General features: G+C 46.0%; 1 protein-coding gene across 2 annotated transcripts; it reads left to right on the forward strand.

Annotated features, from left to right (window-relative positions):
* Positions 1-1,700: 1,700 nt before the first annotated feature.
* On the forward strand, positions 1,701-18,218 carry LOC103053112 (uncharacterized). Of its 2 annotated transcripts, XM_088128656.1 has the most exons (5): positions 1,701-2,191; positions 3,788-4,286; positions 5,385-5,469; positions 6,736-7,707; positions 14,322-18,193. In XM_088128656.1, exons 1-5 carry the CDS (start codon positions 1,983-1,985, stop codon positions 16,202-16,204), a joined length of 3,648 nt encoding a protein of 1,215 aa, XP_087984782.1. In that variant the 5' UTR covers positions 1,701-1,982; the 3' UTR covers positions 16,205-18,193. The 2 variants fall into 2 exon arrangements, with proteins under 2 accessions (XP_087984782.1, XP_087984781.1); XM_088128655.1 differs by lacking the exons at positions 1,701-2,191; positions 3,788-4,286; positions 5,385-5,469; positions 6,736-7,707 and adding an exon at positions 12,300-12,557 and having other exon boundaries at positions 13,888-18,218.
* The last annotated feature ends 2,093 nt before the right edge of the window (positions 18,219-20,311 follow it).

Genomic DNA, 20,311 nt, shown 5'->3' on the forward strand with positions numbered 1-20,311 from the left:
GAGAGTTCCAGAAAAACATCTACTTCTGCTTCATTGACTATGCAAAAGCCTTTGATTGTGTGGATCACAACAAACTGTGGCAAATTCTTAAAGAGATGGGGGTACCAGACCATCTTACCTGTCTCCTGAGAAATCTGTATGCGGGCCAAGAAGCAACAGTTAGAACCGGTCACGGAACAACCGATTGGTTCAAAATAGGAGTATGACAAGGCTGTATACTCTCACCCTGCTTATTTAACCTATATGCAGAGTACATCATGAGAAATGCCAGGCTGGAAGAATCACAAGCTGGAATTAAGATTGCAGGGAGAATCATCAACAACCTCAGATATGCAGACAATACCACCCTAATGGCAGAAAGTGTAGAAGAACTAAAGAGCCTCTTGATGAGGGTGAAAGAGGAGAGTGCGAAAGCTGGCCTGAAACTCAACATTAAAAAAACTAAGATCATGGCATCTGGACCCATCAATTTCTGGCAAATAGAAGGGGTAGAAATGGAAGCAGTAACAGACTTCATTTATTTGGGCTCCAAGATCACCGCAGACGGAGACTGCAGCCATGAAATTAAAAGACGCTTGCTCCTTGGGAGGAAAGCCATGGCAAGCCTAGATAGCATATTAAAAAGCAGAGACGTCACCTTGCCGACAAAGATCCGCATAGTCAAAGCTATGGTTTTTCCAGTAGTAATGTATGGCTGTGAGAGCTGGACCATAAAGAAGGCTGAGCGCCGAAGAATTGATGCCTTTGAACTGTGGTGCTGGAGAAGACTTTTGAGAGTCCCCTGGACTGCTAGGAGGTCAAACCAGTCAATCTTAAAGGAAATCAACCCTGACTGCTCATTGGAAGGATCGATAATGAAACTCAAGCTCAGATACTTTGGTCACCTAATGCGAAGAGAGATCTCTTTGGAAAAGACCCTGATGCTGGGAAAGATTGAAGGCAAAAGGAGAAGAGGACGGCAGAGGATGAGATGGTTAGATAGCATCACTGAAGCAATGAGCATGAAACTGAGCAAACTCAGGGAGGCAGTGAAGGACAGGAAGGCCTGGGATGATATGGTTCATGGGGTCATGAACAGTCGGACACGACTTAACGACTGAACAACAAAAATAGTTCAACCTCTGGGCCTGCGGCCTTTCCGTTCATGAAGTGCCTGGTGTGGGATACCCTCACTCTCCTGTTTCCTCTTTGATTTTGTTGAATGCCAAGCAGATGGACTCGTAAACAGAGGCGGAAGCTATTCAACTATCCAGGATTACGGAAAGGCAGGGAGAGGTGTGCCCGGGCTGCCCCATGGAGAAGGTCCCATCTGAAATACAATCCTGTATTTGAAACTATCCCATGAAGAGACAGGAAAACGGCTTCGTACTTTTCTGCAGTGCACAATCTCTCTTTTCAACACGCAAAGCTAAAAGGAAAATATACAGCCAAAACTACAGTACAGAAAGAACATTTGTTCTGTTACTATTTGAATTTGCACTGGTATAATCTCAGCAATTGCTCCTGCATTAAAGGCGGGCCAGGAATGCGCTCCGTGCCTCAGTCCCGGCGGGTGCCTGGAGCGGAGGAGCCGCGGTTGGCCGCCCCGCCGACGAGGCTGCCGAGAGCCGCAAGAGCGGAGCGAAGCCTCCGCGCGCCCCGCCCGGAAGCCCAAACGATAGACACCGCGTTGCCAGAAGGGACCTCGGCGACGAAGCAGAGGACCCTCCTCTTCCGGCCTGGCCTGCCGGGCGGGCTGCGCTCGCGCTCTTCCCAGGGCGGAGGCGGGGGCTGCCGCTGACAGGCGCGCGGGGGGCGAGCGCAGGGCGCGCGCGGCAGGAGCGGAGGCCGGAGCGGGGAGGCGCGGGAAGGCGGGGAAGCGCCGGGGCTCTCGGCGTCGCTCCTCCCAATGGGCGCTCGCCCCAGCTTGGGCTCTGCGCCTTGCCGGGCAACGGGGGCGGGGAGGGCGCCTCGGGTGACAGAGTCCAGCCCAGGATGCATGGATGCGGGGCCGAGAGGAGCACCTTTTCCGACGGAGACGTTTTGCTGAGAAGCGCGCGCTTCCGTGCGCTGCAGCGCCCTTCGTCAGAGGCACCCAAGAGCGGCGAGATGGATGCAGGATCGAAATTGGTGGCGATTTCAGAGTTAACTTGAACCGACGGCGGAACCTTCGGTCTGGCCCCAGAATTGTCCTCCGCGAGTTGCTGAGCAGGTCATCCAGTTGCAAACTGTGTTGAATTGCCTTCCCTTTGTGCATCGCGCCTGGGATCAGCTCGAGGGAGAGAAGGAAGAGCCCTTGGAGAGGCATCATAGTCAGAGGCAGCATAGAGCGGCGAGATGGATGTAGGATTTAAATTGGGGAGGGGGGATTGGAGGGCGAGCGTGTTGGATTTGGGGCTGCCGACGAGGGGCAGACTTGCCCTCTGTGTCACCTTTACAGTTCGCAGGACTGGCTGGACCGTCTTGGGGCGGGCAGCTTCCTCCATTCTTCCCTTCCGAGACCCCCGACTTGCTCTCCCTGCATAGTTTTCCGCCTCTCTCCTTGGCTTCTCCACTTAAATATCTTCCGCAGGGTTTATTTGCCAGATTCCGAAGAGCGCAAGTGAGGCTCCCTGACTTATGGTCTCGGCTTCAGGGAGCTGGAACTGATCCCTTCTTTTTTTCATGGGTCTGTTTAAAAACTCCTACTTGGAAGACCTGATAAACCAGGTTAGGGACAGATTGTGGTGAGGAAGATCTTATCTAGGTGGTCACAAAGAGTCAAGACCCTCCTGATGGCACATCATCAATTTAAGAACTGCATATAACTAAAGACCAGGAACAAGCTAAAAAAATTTCTAATGCAATATGATTCTTAAATAGACTTCTCAGAGTAGCAATTTGCATATGTTTTCTACAGGAATTAGGCTTTTCTCCTTTAGCTTTTGAATTTATAATTTAGAAATACATACTATTTTAACATCCAAAGCTCTTTGAAAATCAGATCATTGTTCTTAACACAGGTACACTGATAACAGACAAGTAGAAGTGAACTTTGAATAAAAGTAGTCAAGTTAGTCCTTAAAACCTCCCCACTAAATTTAAACATTTGCTGTAGGAGGCCTTCATCCTGGTGATGGAAGGTCAAGGATGATAGGTCCTTGGTAAATAGGGAACAGGAAAGGCTGGCTGTTCCAAGGGGCTTTGGGTGTAGAATTGCTGTGAAAAGGGAACCCCCCTGCTAAATTATGCATTTGCAGTTTGATTACTCCTCTGGCAGCCATTTTAATTTGTTTTTGTTATTTAAGAGGTATTGTTTTTAATCATCTTATTGGAGGGGGGTTTGTAAGCCACTCAGAGTGTTTATGAATTAAAGCAATGTGTAAGTTCTAATAAGTACATAAACTGCTGGAATAAAAAGGTCTAGATTTGGGGGGCTGCCAAAATCAAAATAAAATAAATAAGGTCTGTAAAGATGATAAATATTGGAATACATGGCAGTGGTAATTTTGCATGGATTGTTTTTTTTAAATTGGGTTCTTCAACTGTAGAATTCTAATCCTGTTATTGAACGGTGATGATCTGGGTGTGAATAACACCCAAGATTATATAATAATATTGCTTGGGATGTTACGTAACCGCAGTATACTTTGTTTGGCTTTAGTTTAGAGAAGTATGTGAACAGAAGAAGTGAATCGTGCCTCCATAGCTTGTTCAACAAGCCATGGCTAAAATGAGGATTTGGTGTGGATTATGAACCCTCTTTGATCTAGAAGAGAGTGCAGTTGTTTCTGCTTTAATTTGTACGCATTTATACGTTATTTTCCAGGCAAGGAGCAGAAAAAGCAATGCAGGACGGGGTTGGAAGCAGTGCCAAAAGAAAAGTGGAGGCAGAAGGAAGACAAACTAATGTCCTTCAAAGTAAGACCATTGGAAGGCTGCTGACTGGAGCAGATCCAGAAGACTTTAAGAAGGAATCAGAGGTGGGGCCACAGCAGAGCGGTGAAACCCATGGGCAGGAGTTTCTGAAGGTAGTTCAGAGCCCTCAGCCTGGATGGAAACATCCACAACTACCTCAGTCCCAAACAAAGGAAAATTTTAATGTTGTTCAGACCCCCCTCTCAGGGGAAGCTGGAGCCAGGCAGGGCCTTAGTGAGAAGATGGGGTCCCACAGCTTGCCGGGTCTCAGGGGAAGATCTCCAGAGGTCTCTGACTCTCCTGTGGAAATGAAGGAGGAGGCTCTGTATGAAGAAGATGGATTTGGTTGGAAGATGGAACAACGGCATTCCTGGGAATTCTGGTTCCAGAATGACAAGGGAACTCAAGAGGTAATTGGGCAAAATATATTGTCATCAGATTCTCAATGTATGAAGAAATACAAGGCATAGAGCAGGAGGTCAGGTCAGTGGATGGCCTTCCTAGTTATTATTGGGCCACTTCCTCTGTTCCTTATTTTCTCGAAAATGAATTGGAAGTCCACAGCTTTTAGAAAGACGCAAGTTGCCCATCCCAGGTATAGATTCTGGAGAAGGTCAGTTGGTACCTGTTCCTAATCCTTCCTCAGGAGAAGCCAAATTGGGGTATGGAACTCTGATTGGATGCCTGAGACTGGGGAGTAGGAATAAATGGAGCTGCGGACATGATATAGATCCTGCCTGGCACTAAATCTGCCCCTAATCATTCATGCCATTTTTAATGTGCAGGTGTGAGTGCTGTTGCTTCTGTGAGCAACATGGCAACTTCCACGCACACAAAAAAGAGTTGTTTAAAAAACTTGAGGTACCCCTTAGGCTTTTAGAAAAATGAGGTCCCTCAAAACAGTCCTGTGGGAGAGAAACTGGACACCTGAAGGAGTATATCCTGAAGGAGAGTATGGCTGGCTGGTAGGAATCTTGAATGACACCATTCAAGTTCCATCAAAATGTTACCTTCATTCAGCATTTTGCTTCAGGCCCGCTGTATGGTTTGTTGAATTTGTGTAGGGCTTGGCATTGTCTAGCTGTAAGCTTGACAAAGAAAGCAAGTTTAGTGTAGCGGTGAAGGCACCAGGCTAGAAACCGGGAGACCCTGAGTTCTAATCCTACCTTGGGCATGAAGCCAGCTGGGTGACCTTGGGCCAGTCACTCCCTCTCAGCCCTAGGAAGGAGAAGGAGGCAAGAGCAAACCACTGCCGAAATCTTGCCAAGAAAACTGCAGGCACTTGTCGTGGCAGTCACCTGGAGTCAACACTGACTTGAAGGTGCCATACATACACATACCAGAAGAACTTGACAAAAATTGTTTTAATCTCCATAAGGCACCAAAAGGGATTATGAGAGCACCATATCTAAGGGTGCTGCAAAGGGATGATTTGAACTGGGGACTTCATTTATGGTTCTGTATATCAGTCATCTCCCACGTGTGTTAGCTCATTTTTATTTTTACAGCAATTCCAGGTACCTGTGTCCATCTTGGGAAAGGATGCCGGAGAATCAAAGAAGATGCAGCCACCTAACCAAACTCACCTAGAAGGTAATGGAAAGTCCACTGTTTCCAATAAGACTTTCTCAGAATTCTTGGATTTCTCGTGTCACCTTGATGCAAAATTAGGAAAGCTGTTGATCCAAAGAAGGGATCGCAGAAGGGGCAAACAAACACAATGGGGTCTTAACACATTATAATTGTTAACTGATGAGGTATTTGTAATCTGCCTCAGTGTTTTGTGTACCTACATATCCATTCTGTCTTCCCCTTCCATTCACCCCCCTCACACCTCAATTTCTGGATCAAAAGCGAGTCATTATGAAATACGTTATCACACAGGAGCATACAGGTAGTCCTCGCTTAATGATGGTAATTGGGTCCAGAATTTCCATCACTAAGTGATGCAGTAGTAAAATGAGACATCATGTGTACTGCATTGCTTAGCAACGGCAATCCCTGCAGTAGTCCCCGTTGCCGTTGTTAAGTGAGGTCCTCCTTGCAACTTCCTGTTGGCTTCCAACAAGCAAAGTCAACGGGCAAGCCGGCAGGTGGGTAGGCGGCTGCTGTGGTGCGAGCACGGCTGGTCTCGGGATGGCTGTTGCTGGGTGCAGGAGGGTGTGCCGGTGGCTGCTGCAGCACTGCTCCAGCATGGTCGGGCAAGTGGTCATACACTACAGGGTGCTGGCAGGAGGGTGCTTCGGGTGAGTATGCACTATGGAGTATGGGGTCCCTGGGATCTTGCACTCCATAGCCAGCTCCTTGGGAGAAAAAGCAGCAGGAGTGGGAGCAACTTACAGGAGCAACTTGCGACCTTCCCTGCCAGCTTCCCCATTGATTTTGCTTGTGCAAAGCCGGCAGGGAAGGTCACAAATGACAATCACATGACCGTGGGACACTGCAACTGTTGTAAGTGCGAGCTAGCTGCCAAGAGCCCGGATTGTGATCACGTGACCTAGAGGGTGCTGCAACAGCCGGAACTTTGAGGACCGGTCGTAAGGCCCCCTTGTTCAGCACTGTTGTAACCTTGAACATTCACTGATTGAGTGGTTGTTAACTGAGGATTACTGGTATGTGCTCCTTATTCTACCTTATCCTAAATTTAGGCGATGCTTTTTTGCACTGTTAACAAAATACCAGTTACGGTTGTGGAAAATATGAATTAAACTTCTCGATTGATTATAACAGTAGTACAGAAGAAGCAGTTCTAACACCCAAACAAAGAAAACTAGTTCCAGCCGTGAAAGCCTTTGACAATACATAAAACTAGTTCTGTTTTCTTAAAATCATGATGCTTTCTTTTCCCCCTCAAATCAGGTAACGGACAAGGGAAGGCAGCCCTGGCAGGAAATATTGAGCTGAAAAGTTTGGAGCATATGGAAAGATTCAAAGAGACATTACAGGAGAAAGCCAAAAGTAATCATTTTCGATTTCATGACAAGGCAGAAACACCTGGACATCAGCAGGGAGGAGAAAATAATTTGGGCGGCAGTCTAGGGCTCGTAGGGAAGCAATCCTCTTTTTGTGAGGAAGGAGACAGTGGCTTGAATGAAGATGCCATTCAGCAGGGGATTAAGCAGATCTTTGATCTCCTTGAGAATCCAAAAATGTCAGTGGCGCAGAAGCCCCACAAATGCTCATATTGTGGGAAAAGCACAAGTTGCAGATCACAGCTGATTATGCATGAGAGGATCCACACCGGAGAAAAACCATACCAGTGTGATGAGTGTGGCAAAAGCTTTGGCCGAAACAGCTCCCTGGTGGTTCACCGAAGGACCCACACTGGAGAGAAACCGTACGAATGCTCTGACTGTGGGAAGGTCTTTCGCTGCAGCTCCCACCTTTTTATACATAAAAGGACCCACACTGGAGAGAAGCCCTACCAGTGCTCTCGATGTGGCAAGAGCTTTAGCGAGCATGCCACCCTGGTGATACACAAGAGAACTCATACTGGGGAGAAACCATTTGATTGTCCAGAGTGCGGGAAAAGCTTCAATACTAGTTCAAATCTCACCAGCCACGTGAAGTTGCACACAGGAGAGAAACCCCACAAATGTTTGCAATGTGGGAAAAGTTTCAGTCGGAATTCTAACCTGGTGATACACCAGAGGACTCACACAGGAGAGAAACCATATGAGTGTCCGGATTGTGGGAAAGGTTTCACAACTAGCTCTAATCTACTAAGTCATGTAAGTTTACACACGGGGGAGAAGCCATTCAGATGCCCGAACTGTGGTCAGCATTTCAGTCACAACTCTACTCTTATTAAACACAAGAGGACACATATAGGTAGTCCTCAAATTACAACCACAATTGGGACTGGAACTTCCATTGTTGAGCAGTGCAGTCGTTAAATGAATTGTGCCTGATTTTACGACCTTTTTGTGGTGGTGGTTAAGTGAATCTGGCCTCCCCCATTGACTTTGATTCTTGGAAGGCCCCTGAGAAGGTCACAAATGGTGATCATGTGACCGCAGGACGCTGCAACCTCTGTAAATACATGCTAGTTGCCAAGCGCCCAAATTTTAATCACATGACTGCGGGGATGCTGCAGTGGTTGTAAGTACGAGGACCGGTTGTAAGTCACTTTTTCCAGCACCATCATAAATTCGAACAGTTGTTAAATAATTGTAAGTCGGGGCCTATCTGTATAGGAAAAAAGACTATCAGTATTCTGATTGCAAGAAAATCTTGATCATCCCCCTAGGATCTTAGAAAATGTCCAAGTTTCTTCCCAGGAGACAAACTATTTTTTGTTTTCATTTTGCTGGATTATTTTCAGCCAAATAGCCAATTTTATTAGATGTAGGAGACTATGAGGGGCCAAACAAGATTCCCAGAAGAGCTTTGTGAAAGCAAAGTAAGAATATGAAAATGACTATGCAGTACAGAAATATTCCAAAAGTATCAAAACTGTTCTTATTGTATCTAATTTGATATAAAAAGATATAGAGAGGGAAAAAGTCATAGGTGAGCTCTAGTTGCAGCCAAAGTTTTAATTAGGATTGTCGCTAATTAAGCATAACAAACTGTTTGGGAGGAGATATGACATAGTTAGACAGCTGGGAGGGATCTCTGCATCATCTAGTCTAACCCCTTTCCAGGGCAGGAAGTCCACTGCTCCAGCATTTGTGTTCAAAAGGTGGCCTGAGCTTCACTTGCAACACACTGTTCCCGGAGTGTGAATGAGGAACGCTGAGTTACTGAAAACGGCACGCAAGATTGTAGGGATTATAGAGAGTACTGTGAACGTGATTTGAAGTGAGTGCAAACAAAGCAAGTGTTGGACTGACCCATAGAAATGCAAGAAATGGGTAACAAAAGTATACAGGTAGTCCTTGCTTAATGACCACTCATTCAATGACCGTTCAAAGTTAAGATGATGCTGAACGAGGAGTCTGATGGCCATTCCTCATAGTTGTGGCTGTTGCAGCATCACCACAGTCACGTGATTGTGATTTGGGCACTTGGCAATCAGAGTGCGTTTACGATGGCTGCAGTGCCCCACAATCATGTAACTGCCATTTGCAAACGTAACAGCTGGCTTCTGACAAGAAAAATCAGTGGGGAAGTCAGCAAGAAGTCGCAAGTCATGGTCACTTGATGTCACACTTAATGACGGTGGGTGATTTGCTTAATGACCACACATGGAACTGACAGCACGGTCACGTGATTTTTGTTTTAGAATTGTTTCACTTAGCAACAGAGTTGCTGATCCCCATTGTGGTTAGTAACTGAGGACTACCTGTATTGTATTTGGAATGGAGTACTGACTGCAGATCATTAAAAAACGTCTGGTAGTAAGCTGTCCAATTAGTGAACGGGGTGTAATGGCCTTTGCTGGTATGTGATAACAGCTCCAAGTTAATAAGAATGGTTGCACTGCCCCTGCCTGGGTGCTACGATTGTCCAGTAATGTTTCTAAAGATACACTGTTTCATGAGAACAATTAATTACATCATGATAGCCTCTAATGTCACTCAAATTGCAGTTTTTTGTAGTTCATTTCATTAAGTGTGAGTACATCTAGGATCCAGACAGACAGACAGACATATATATAAAGTATTATTATGTGGTTCTTTGGATGTACGAAAATGAGTATTTAATAGGGTTCAGTGCCTTCTTTTTCACTAAAATATAAATAATGTAGGAAAGTGGATGTTTCTTAATGACCATATCTTAAATATTTGTAGACATTTTTGCCCCCCAGAAAAGCCTAAGAGATGTTTGCAGATTGTTTGACTATAATATTTAAGTGTTCTGCAGTGTGGTCTCATCTCCAGATCAGTCTCCTCTCCAGATCAAACATTTCATTTGTTTTGTATTTGCTTGTCCTCCAGATTTCTTGAACTTTCTGTGGCTTATCATCTGGAAGAATTTGATTCATACATAATGCTATTTTTTCAATCATCATTAACATTTTTGTAAAAAAGAGAGGGAGAAGGATAAATCCTACTTGCTCGTTACTGACCGGCAATTGGAAATTGAGTCTTCCTGGTGGAAGTCAAACACTGTGCTTACCAAATGACACCATCCCGGCTCTGAGCTTCCTATGATGTGTCAGTGCCTGGGAGAAAAAGATCTTTATTTGCCTTTCCAAGAGATAAAGGGCGTTGCTGTGATATATGCAAAGATAAAAGAATTTGGTTGGTCTCCCAAGAGGCTTAAGTGGTTGGAATAAAATCTTGCGTGGAGCGTTTCTGTTTAGAATTCTATCCAGCCAATCTTGCTGCTCCTTGTTATTCCATTACATTCTCCCCTTCCCAGTTTTCAGGATTCCTCCGAATTCCGAGTCTGTCCTCAGGCACTGAATAGCCCTGAGTCTCTCCCCTCCGCTTTTATAGCTTTCACTTTCCGTAAAAAATTCTTTTAGTATTTTAACGGGTTTGTAAATCTTGGGGCACTTCAGAGCCTACTAATTCCACTCTTACATATGGTTGATGCTATTTTGACCCGGCTTTTTTAAAGGGGAGGGCAGAGGTCCATTTTCCCCAGGCCCCATATGTGGAGGGGACCGTCAGAAGCATAGATCAGTGTTTGGATCAATTTTTTTAATGCAAAAATATTCAGTAACACTTTAATTCCAAGGCTTTTCCCTGCAGATGCTCCCAATTATTGAGGTACCGAGTTGAAAAGAAAGAATAAAAAATTCTTAGCCTGCGATGAAGTGGGAAAAAAAGGATGAACATTTGAATTAACATTTTGCTCCCTTGGCTCTCCAGTTTCAAAAAGGGTCTTGGAGTTTGGCTCCCTCAGATGGAATTGTGTAGCAGGCAGTAAAAAACCTGGTCTGTTGGTCCTCTCTCATTCCCGTGGATCCCATCTGGACCACGGAGCCCTTGAGGATCTGGGTACTGCTTGACAACTGTGCATTGACAAAAACTCCCTGTTCCTCTGCACAGAGCTGAGGAATGTGGAAGGGAAATTTTGGTCTGGGTTTCTCTGAGGCATGGACTTCAAACCAGGATCAGTTTCCAAGAAGAATGTTATTCCGTCGGCCGAGCAGACACAGTTCCCAAATAGGAATGTCTGATGACAATTCCGTGATAGAAAGGAGGGCAGAAGGCACAATTGTGGTTTTTTTTCAATTTCTTTCTTCTTTCTCTGTCTCTTATTTTCTATCTTTTTGTTTTGTATATATAATTCATTAAAAATTTCTAATTACAAAAAGGAATGTGTGTCACTCAGAAGTGTATCTGTGACTTTTTATACACTTTTGCACACACATGCATAGTACTATCCTTTTTGCGACCCTTTGAAATGTTTCTTTGGAAACTATCAGTTTCTTTTACCATATGTAGAGAGTCACCCCCTCTTTCTAAGCCCCCTTTTTCTAGGCCCTGCTGCGTATGTGTGTCTCTTGCTTTGACCTAATGGGGACTTCTCTGCAAGCAAATTTACAGAAGCACGTGGCATTGAGCCTTTAGCAGATCTAAAATTTCCTCCCTCAGGAACAAAGCTGACTTGCTGGGAAGACCAGCTTCGAAGCAGCCCTGGCCAGCATGAGTGAAGCTGGTTCGCCTGGAACATCTGGCCTGTTGGTGCTCCCAGGTCCTAAATCCTTGGAAAGCAGGAATACAGTTTTAGCATGGAGAGAGGTTTTGGTCTCCACTGAGAGCCAACCCCTGCGAAAGCGCAGGAATCCTTAGATCAGCTTTTGATCTGCAAACTAGGGCTCTCCAAGTGTTTTGCCCAGGCTGCCTGGGAATGATCACAGCTGGAGAATTGGGAAGGCTGCCCAGAGCAATTCTGCCCTCTAGTGAGATTTTGGCTCTGCAGTGATACGGATAGGAAGACAATTCCTCCTATCCAGATGTGGTTTGGCAGCAATGTTGGTGGGCGCTTCCAGGTTTGGTCGCGTGGTCCATTCTTCTATTAACAGGAGGACGCTGGCAATCATTTAGGGACTGCGCACCCCAACAAGCGCGTTGGGAACTTTTAGGGCCCGGCACCTGGCTAGCCTTCAAAAGCTAAGTAGGGTCAAGCTTCACTCTTCAGGCTTCGTTCAGTTGCAAAGGACCGTTTTGAGGCGCTATCCTGCACCCCCAAGACGAATCTCTGGCTGGAACAGGCTCCGCCGATCCCTCAGAGACGGGCACTTTGTCTCTTTGCACACCGTTTCCCCCCCAGGACGCCCCCTGGGTTTGGTTCTCGCTTCTGGCAAACGAAGCTCTTTCCTCATCTGCAGTGGGGATGAGAGCACCCTTGGGAGACCTGAAGCAACAGGTTAGGGATAGATCGTCAAGGAGAAAATCGATGGATCGATGTGGTCGCTAGGAGTCGAACATGACTCGATGGCACATAATCAATCAAAACATCTTGCAAGCGCCTTCGGGTAGAGACCGGACGAGTGTGTTTTGCAGCCGTATGCCGCTAGGTGGCGCTGTGTAAATAAGCACGACCGGCGCCTACAAAGCTGTCGATGCAGCAGCGGCGTCTGTGGTCGCTGAGTCCTGACCTGCAACGGGAGGGGAGCGGCCGAGCTGAAGGGAGTTAAAGCAATAGAGGATGGGTTGCTAGAGGGGACGTGGGAGGAGAGGAGAAGGGCAGAGGAACTTCCTCTTCCGGCTTCTCCATGGGAGGGTAGTGGGGTGCGGGGCCCTCTCCTGTTCTTCCCAGGTCGAAGCAGCAGCTGGCAGGTGAGTGAAGGAGAGGTCGGAGGAGAGGCCGGGAGCAAGCGGGGCTGCGTTGTCTCCTCCACGGTGCAGAATCTGATAAGCAACTATGCTGAAAAATGTCGACTGCTCCATTTTCCTTCCCTCCCCAAATCTTATTCCTCTGGTACTGCAGGCTTTAAAACTGGTGCAAGGAATTTTCTGGTGGTTGGGAGATTTAGAGTCTCCTTCACGTTAGGATTGACTCCTTGTGATTTTATGGACATGTTGTTTCTTTAGCAACAATATGGGACTGGTCTGCAACTGCTGTCTTCTTTTTTTTTCCCTTCCAAGTCCAGGAAACAAACAGGGGATTTCCTAGTGGTCTTCCATCCATGTATTAACCAGGTTGAATTCTGCTTAACCCAGCACTTTTTTTTAATGTCTATTGAGGACCATTTGGGATGTTCAGTTTTATAGGTAGTCCTTGCTTACCCCCTCTTCAATGACTTTTCAAAGTTATGAAAGTGCTGAAAAAGGGGACCTACCAACAGTCCTTGAAGTGTCCCACAGTCATGTGATCGCAATTTGGAACCTTCACAGCTTGCTTCTGGCAAACAAACTCAATGGAGTAGCAGGCAGGAAGTGGCAAGTCCCAGTCATGTGACATTGCACTTAATGATCCACAATGATCCACTTAATGACTGCAGCTGGAACTGATGTTGCAAGTTGGTACACGTGACATCATGCTTAATGACCACACTGCTTAACGACGGATTTGCCAGTCCCAATTGTGGTTGGCAAGTGAGGACACCCTGTATTTGGTGTCACCAGAGTGGTTGTGAACAGTATTTTCTGCCCCTTTCTTATTTGGAGCTGAGGAATTTAATGGGAAAAAACAGTGCTTTAAATCCTGCAGAGGCTTTGGGCACCATTTCATCTGTTAAAGGACCCTACCCCTCTAAAATTTGACCCAAAAGTTTGTCCATACCCACTTGTGAGACATTTTGGAAGCTGAATTAGTTTTCTACATTCATTTGTAGGTGTGTATATCTGTATTTCTCTCTGTATTCATACGTGCAGATGTGTAGAATCTATCGCCAGCACCTTCAGCTGCATTTGATGATGGCCCTTTGCAGTACTAAGAATTTGTGATTGACCCAAGTCAACAAGTGGGTTTGATGACTGAGTGGATATTTGAACTTGGATCTTGCTAATATTCTATGTTCCAAATGAATCATAATGAATCTTAGACTAGCATTTTGGCATGTTTGTGTTTTCACTGTAATGTATGCTTTTTTTTCCTTGTCGTTTTCACATGTACAGCCATTTTATAAACAATAACTAAACTAACAGTTTTATGTGAATCTTACAGACCAGGAGGATGCCAATAAGAGCATTCTGGACAACTGAGAATCACAAGCAGCTTTAAAAAGGAAAGCAAATGAAGCCAGCAATCAAAATCTTTTCCACTTTCTCCAGAGAACCACAAAACTCTTCTCCTTCCCCAGTAGGTGACAGACTAGGAAGAGAAAAACAGGAACAGAGCTTTGAGCTGGAAAAAACTGAGTATAGGGAGCTCCAGGAAACATTACATGAAAAAGGTCAAGGGGGATAATTTCCAAATTCAGAAAAAGAAGGAAATATCTTCAAGTCAGTGGGGACGAAGAGGTCATATGGATAGCCATGTAGGGCAGACAGTAATGCAAGCCTCACCCTGTGAGGAAGGAAACAGTAGCTTGAATCAACGCACTATCCAACAAGGAAACAGAAATATGTTTGACCTCCCTGAGAATCCAAGAATATCAGTGGTGGAAAAGCCCCACAGAAGTGCATATTGTGGGAAAAGCACAGATTGCAGTTCACAGCTGATTATGCATGAGAGGATCCACATGAAAGAAAAGCCATATGAATGCTCCGAGTGTGGGAAGGTCTTTCGCTACAGCTCCCAACTTTTTGAGCATAAAAGGACCCACACCAGAGAGAAGCCCTACAAGTGCTCTCAGTGTGGCAAAAGCTTTAGCAAGCACGCCACACTGGTGAATCACAAGAGGACTCACACTGGGGAGAAACCGTATGAGTGTCCAGATTGTGGGAAAACTTTCAGTCAGAATTCCAGCCTGGGGATACACCAGAGGACTCACACTGGGGAGAAACCGTATGACTGTCGGGATTGTGGGAAACGTTTCAGTCAGAATTCCCACCTGGTGATACACCAGAGGACTCACACAGGGGAGAAACCATATGAGTGTCCGGATTGTGGGAAAAGTTTCAGTCAGAATTCCAACCTGCTGATACACCAGAGAACTCACACAGGAGAGAAACCGTATGAGTGTCCGGATTGTGAGAAAGGTTTCAGTCACAACTGCCACCTGGTAATACACCAGAGGACTCACACCGGGGAGAAACCGTATGAGTGTCCGGATTGTGGGAAAAGTTTCAGTCAGAATTCCAACCTGGTGATACACCAGAGTACTCACACAGGGGAGAAACCGTATGAGTGTCCGGATTGTGGGAAAAGTTTCAGTCAGAATTCCAGCCTGGTGATACACCAGAGGACTCACACCAGAGAGAAACCGTATGAGTGTCCGGATTGTGAGAAAAGTTTCAGTCAGAATTCCCACCTAGTGATACACCAGAGGACTCACACAGGAGAGAAACCGTATGAGTGTCTGGATTGTGGGAAAAGTTTCATTCAGAATTCAAGCCTCGTGGTACACCAGAGGACTCATACTGGAGAAAAACCGTATGAATGTCCAGATTGTGAGAAAGATTTCAGTCACAACTGCCACCTGGTGATACACCAAAGGACTCACACCAGGGAGAAACCATATGAATGTCCAGATTGTGGGAAAAGTTTCAGTCAGAACTCCCACCTGGTGATACACCAGAGGACTCACACAAGAGAGAAACCGTATGAGTGTCCAGATTGTAAAAAAAGTTTCAGTCAGAAATCCCACCTGTTGATACACCAGAGGACTCACACTGGAGAGAAGCCATTTGAATGTCTGGATTGTGGGAAAAGCTTTAGTCGGAATTCCCACCTAGTGATACACCAGAGCACTCACACTGGAGAGAAACCATATGAATGTCCAGATTGTGGGAAAAGTTTTAGTCAGAATTCTGGCCTACAGATACACCAGAGGACGCACACTGGGGAAAAACCGTATGAATGTCCAGATTGTGGGAAAAGTTTCAGTCGGAATTCCCACCTGGTGATACACAAGAGGATTCACACCGGAGAGAAACCGTATGAGTGTCCGGATTGTGGGAAAAGTTTCACTCAGAACTCGCACCTTGTGATACATCAGAGAACTCATACTGGAGAGAAACCGTATGAGTGTCCAGATTGTGGGAAAAGTTTCAGTCACAATTCCAGCCTGATGATACACCAGAGGACTCACACTGGGGAGAAACCGTATGAGTGTCCAGATTGTGGGAAAAGTTTCAGTCGGAATTCCCACCTGGTGTTACACCAGGGGACACACACAGGAGATAAACCATATGAGTTTTCAGATTGTGGGAAAAGCTTCAGGAATAGGTCTAGCCTTATAAATCATGTAGGTTTTCACACAGGAGAGAAACCATTCAAATGCCCAGACTGTGGACGGTGCTACACCCAAAATTCCTCCCTTATCGCACACAAGAAAATCCACATGAGGCAGAAAGTGATATGTGTAGAGAAGGCTTGAATTTAATTTCTGATCTCACATTGGAAGTCTTGCTGAGAAATTAACTATTGAATTTCTGTTCTAATTCTTTTTAGTCGAAGAAGTGTCAGTATTAGACAAGAGATGAGAAAAAATGCAGATTGGGTGTTTGATAAAGGCTAACTACACATATCTATGTATCAGCAGAACTTATTGGAGATTTAATTTTGCAGAAGTAGTGCAATGGCTGCAAAAAGGATTTTGTGGAGTATTTTTTGCATAAAGTTAATAGAAATGCGACATGCAGAGTTTTAGCCTTCTTCAACCTGGGTGTCCCACATTTTGAGCCCCAGAACTCCCGGCCGGCATACCTGTTGCAAAAAATATCTCAGACTCATAGCATTTCTGGGAGGTCCCAGTAAGCTGCTGAAGGTCCTAAAAATACATTTAAAAAATGACAGGAGGACTCAGACTTTAGTTAGAGATGGTGGCTTCTCAAATCTGAAGAAAGTGATAGGAGAGGTAAAGAAGGTTCAAAGCTCATCTTTCTGTAATACCTCCAGAAATTCAATGCAAGGAGCATCCCTGTTCAGATCATGTCTAGGATGAAGCACAAATATCAAAGAAACCATTAGAATGGAGGATATATTAGGGATGTTTGTGGCAGCGACAACGCATTGTAAAATTTCACATATAAAAGCTGTTCTGAGTTGCAGCTGAACATGATGGATAAGAGCTGTAGGAATATTGAGCTGAGAGAAAAGACATTGTGGTTTTGAGCACAGGATCTTCAGGTTTTTTAACAACCCCTGCTGTGATCTTGTTCGCTTGGAAGTGCCTGCTTGATAGGCTTTGATGGCTGGTGGTTGACAGCAATGCCAAGATGCTGAGATTTTTGTTGTTCCTTGGTAGTGGAGATGTGAGAGAAAAAATTGTACAGTGGAAAATGTTTCAATTCTAAATGGATTGTGTAAGACCCATTCATAGTTTTTGACAAGGAAAAAAAATGGGCAGTGTCAGGGTTCCTGTGAATGTGGGGGTAAGGCAATGTAAAGCTCTCTTCCCAACACACGGGAGACATTTCCATTTCTTTCGCTCCTATCTCAGGGCTTCCGTTGAAAAGTTTCCAAAAAATCCCTTCAAGTAAAGGGAGGAAAATTATTTGGAGCAGCGAAGTGGCATTTTAGCTATGCAGATGAATGATCCTAATTTTACTGAGTTTGGAGGACACCAATGAATGCAAGGTTTGTTTATTTCAGCCACACAGTTCAGAGATCAGGTGATAATACTTTTTTTTTCTAGTAGATGACATTTCATGTGGTCACTTTGCAGGGGGACATCCAACAACCAGGATCACCCCAATGGTGAGGAGGAACTCTTGGCCTGAGGCTTATGTCCAAATGGCTTTCAATTTAAACATTTGCAAACTCTTTAAACTGTAAACTTTTCAAATTCTATTTAATTCTCTCTTCCTTTCCCTCGCTCTTTTTTGGTGCCATATTTTAATGCATACTTCTTATATTTTATTATGGTTAGGAGGTGCAAACGCTTGAAATGGTTCAAAAGCCTCTGGATCTTTGAGAGGGCGAAACCATTATGCAAAACTTTGCATTCTAAGACAATGTTTAGACCACACCCCAGCCAGGACAAATTATACTTTGTGGTTACAGAATAGTGAGGTCTTTGGGGAATAAAATGGAAATTGAGCAGAGGGAATTAATGAAATAACTTGGAAGAAGTCATGGCTGTCTGTCTACTGCAATTGTTTATTGCAGGGAGTGTGTTTCTTTTGATTACCAATCTGTGAAGGCTTCATTTTTTTTTCCTGTTGGGAGATGTCTCATTGGTAAAACCAAACCCACAGAAGGCAAGAAAGTGGGGCAGCGGGTATGAGTCTGAGGATACTAATAACAATAATTTATGTCATGCTTAAGAATTAAGTGCAGAACAGAAAGAAAGGAATATTAATTGAATTTGAGTATGCAGAAATACAAAGTAGACACATTAAAACTGACACAAGGAATAGTGGAGTACTCAACAAGTAACCTGTTTCCCCTCCCCTCGTGACCCTCAGGAGAGCCCCAGGGAACTCCCCCCTCCCCCCTCCCCCCTCCCCCCCCAGGCGGACCCGCAGACCCGCCGGCCACTTTGCTGGGGGGAGGGGGAACGAAGGAGCCGCGAACTGCCAGGAAAACTGCACCCCCTCCCCATTCCTGCGTGTCCCCGAGGGCCCCCTCCCTGCAGGGGGGGAAGAGGGCTCCGGCCTACCTCTCCAGCGGGCATCCGAGCCACGCCCTCCTCCTGCCCTCACCGGCCACCGCCATTCAGAGACTTCAAATTTCGGCCTCGTTCCGAAGCAGCCAATGGCCGCTTTCCCGTCGGGTCCTGCCGCCATCTGATTGGGCTCAGGGGCAAGGGGGAGGTGGGAAGGGGCGGGGACACACCCCTCCCATCTCCCCTTGCGCCACGAAGGGTTTTTGGGAAGTGTAGTCGGAAGCGGCCGCAACGTTGTCAGAGCTCCTTTCCGCGGGAGTGACCGGTCCCGCCGCTCTGTGAGCTGGGCCGTTTGAGGGTTGCCCCGCGATGCCCCGTCTCGCCCAACTGAGGGTGACTAACAGACACGAGAGTTTTAGTAGTATAGATTCCCTTCAAAATATACTCTGCCTTCTATGCTGTGTTCCCATCGTGCGATTAAACAAACAAGCTTCTTTAGTGGGCTGTTTCCTATTTCTTTGTGAAGGAGCCGGTCCACCTTTTCCCCTCTCTTTCTGCTGTTTTTCCTCCGAAGCCCCATTTTGCGAGGGGAGAGTTCCAAAGCTGTGAGCGAGCTTTCACTTTCCCCGCCCGTCTCGAGGGCTTCTCCAGGGCTCGGATCCGTGCCTCTCCCACGCGTAAACGGGAGAGAGCTCTAGGCAGGCTCGGTTAGCGACCAGACGGGGGTGCCCATGGGTGCGGCGATGAAAGGGGCACGGGCTCTTGCAAACCTGGGCGATGGGACATGGGGCCCTGCCGTGGAGTCCTCCGGTGCCTGTGCCTGCTTTCGCTTCATCCTTGCGGACTCGTAATTCTGCTGGCGGACAAGGGGAATCCGCCTGCTTTTCGGGCGCAGCTTCATTTTAAAGCTGAACCCCCTTAAAGCAAGAGAAGAAAGGCGGGAAATCCACCATCGTACCCAGGAGAAGGGACTCGCCGCTTCTTTAGGAGGAGAGCCCTGCCAGTCGATGGTCGCCAGCAGTCAGAAGGCACCGAGAGGCACCTTTTCAGACTGCCCAATCTGAGCTGGGCATTTGAATACCAGTTGTTAGAGAGAAAAGGTACTAGCGCACTGCTCCTGACGTACTGCAGAGGGTTAGTTGCGGAGGAAGTCCCAGCCTCTGCAGCCAGCGATGCCGGGGTGAAGGACGGTGGGCGTTGCAGCCCAGCGACATCTGCAGGACTCTCCCGCCCATCCTCAGCAGCAACGAATTGCTCAACTGCAGCTACGGGGGCAGATCAGCGCGTGCCGCTTCCGCTTTCAGTCGCGGGGCTTGTGTCTGAACCTTTGCCTTTCCCGTGCGGGGCGTGGGGGATGCTCTCTTGCAGGTATTTACCAAGGCATCTTAGTAAAATGATGAATGTTAAAGCTTGTTGACTACTTTGTAACCCTACCGTTGCAAAACATGGCTTTAAAGAAAAAAAGCATAAAAAGAGAGGAAAAAGTGGCATGGCTCCTTTACAAAGAAATAGAAAAAAGCCCATTAAAGAAACTTTTTGTTTGTTGAATCACAAGATGGGAACACAGCATAGAAGACAGAGTATATTTTGAATAGAATTGTTAGATACTCAGTTAACAGTACAAATATGGCGAGAAATTCAAGAATGGGATGAGAGCAAGACACTGGCAGTCCTGAGCAGGGTTCCTATATTTGTATCTTTTAACAGAAAAGTCATGACTGCAGGATGGATCTTGATATAAATAAAATGACACCATCCATATCCAAGCAGACGGAGGATTAGAGGAGGCAATAGCCCAGAAATGGCAAACTTACAACTTAGGCAAAGAACTAAGGAAGAGTAGAAAAAGAAACTTTCTATGGAAACTTATTATACACAGGAACCAAGGAATGTTGAGGGTCTGTCAATTGAAAAGAAAAGCAGAATATCCTGCAA

This window comes from Python bivittatus, unplaced genomic scaffold (assembly GCF_059951505.1).
Source record: "Python bivittatus isolate LINGU-HERP-01145 unplaced genomic scaffold, Pbiv_v1 ctg000800_np1212, whole genome shotgun sequence".
Taxonomy (NCBI): domain Eukaryota; kingdom Metazoa; phylum Chordata; class Lepidosauria; order Squamata; family Pythonidae; genus Python; species Python bivittatus.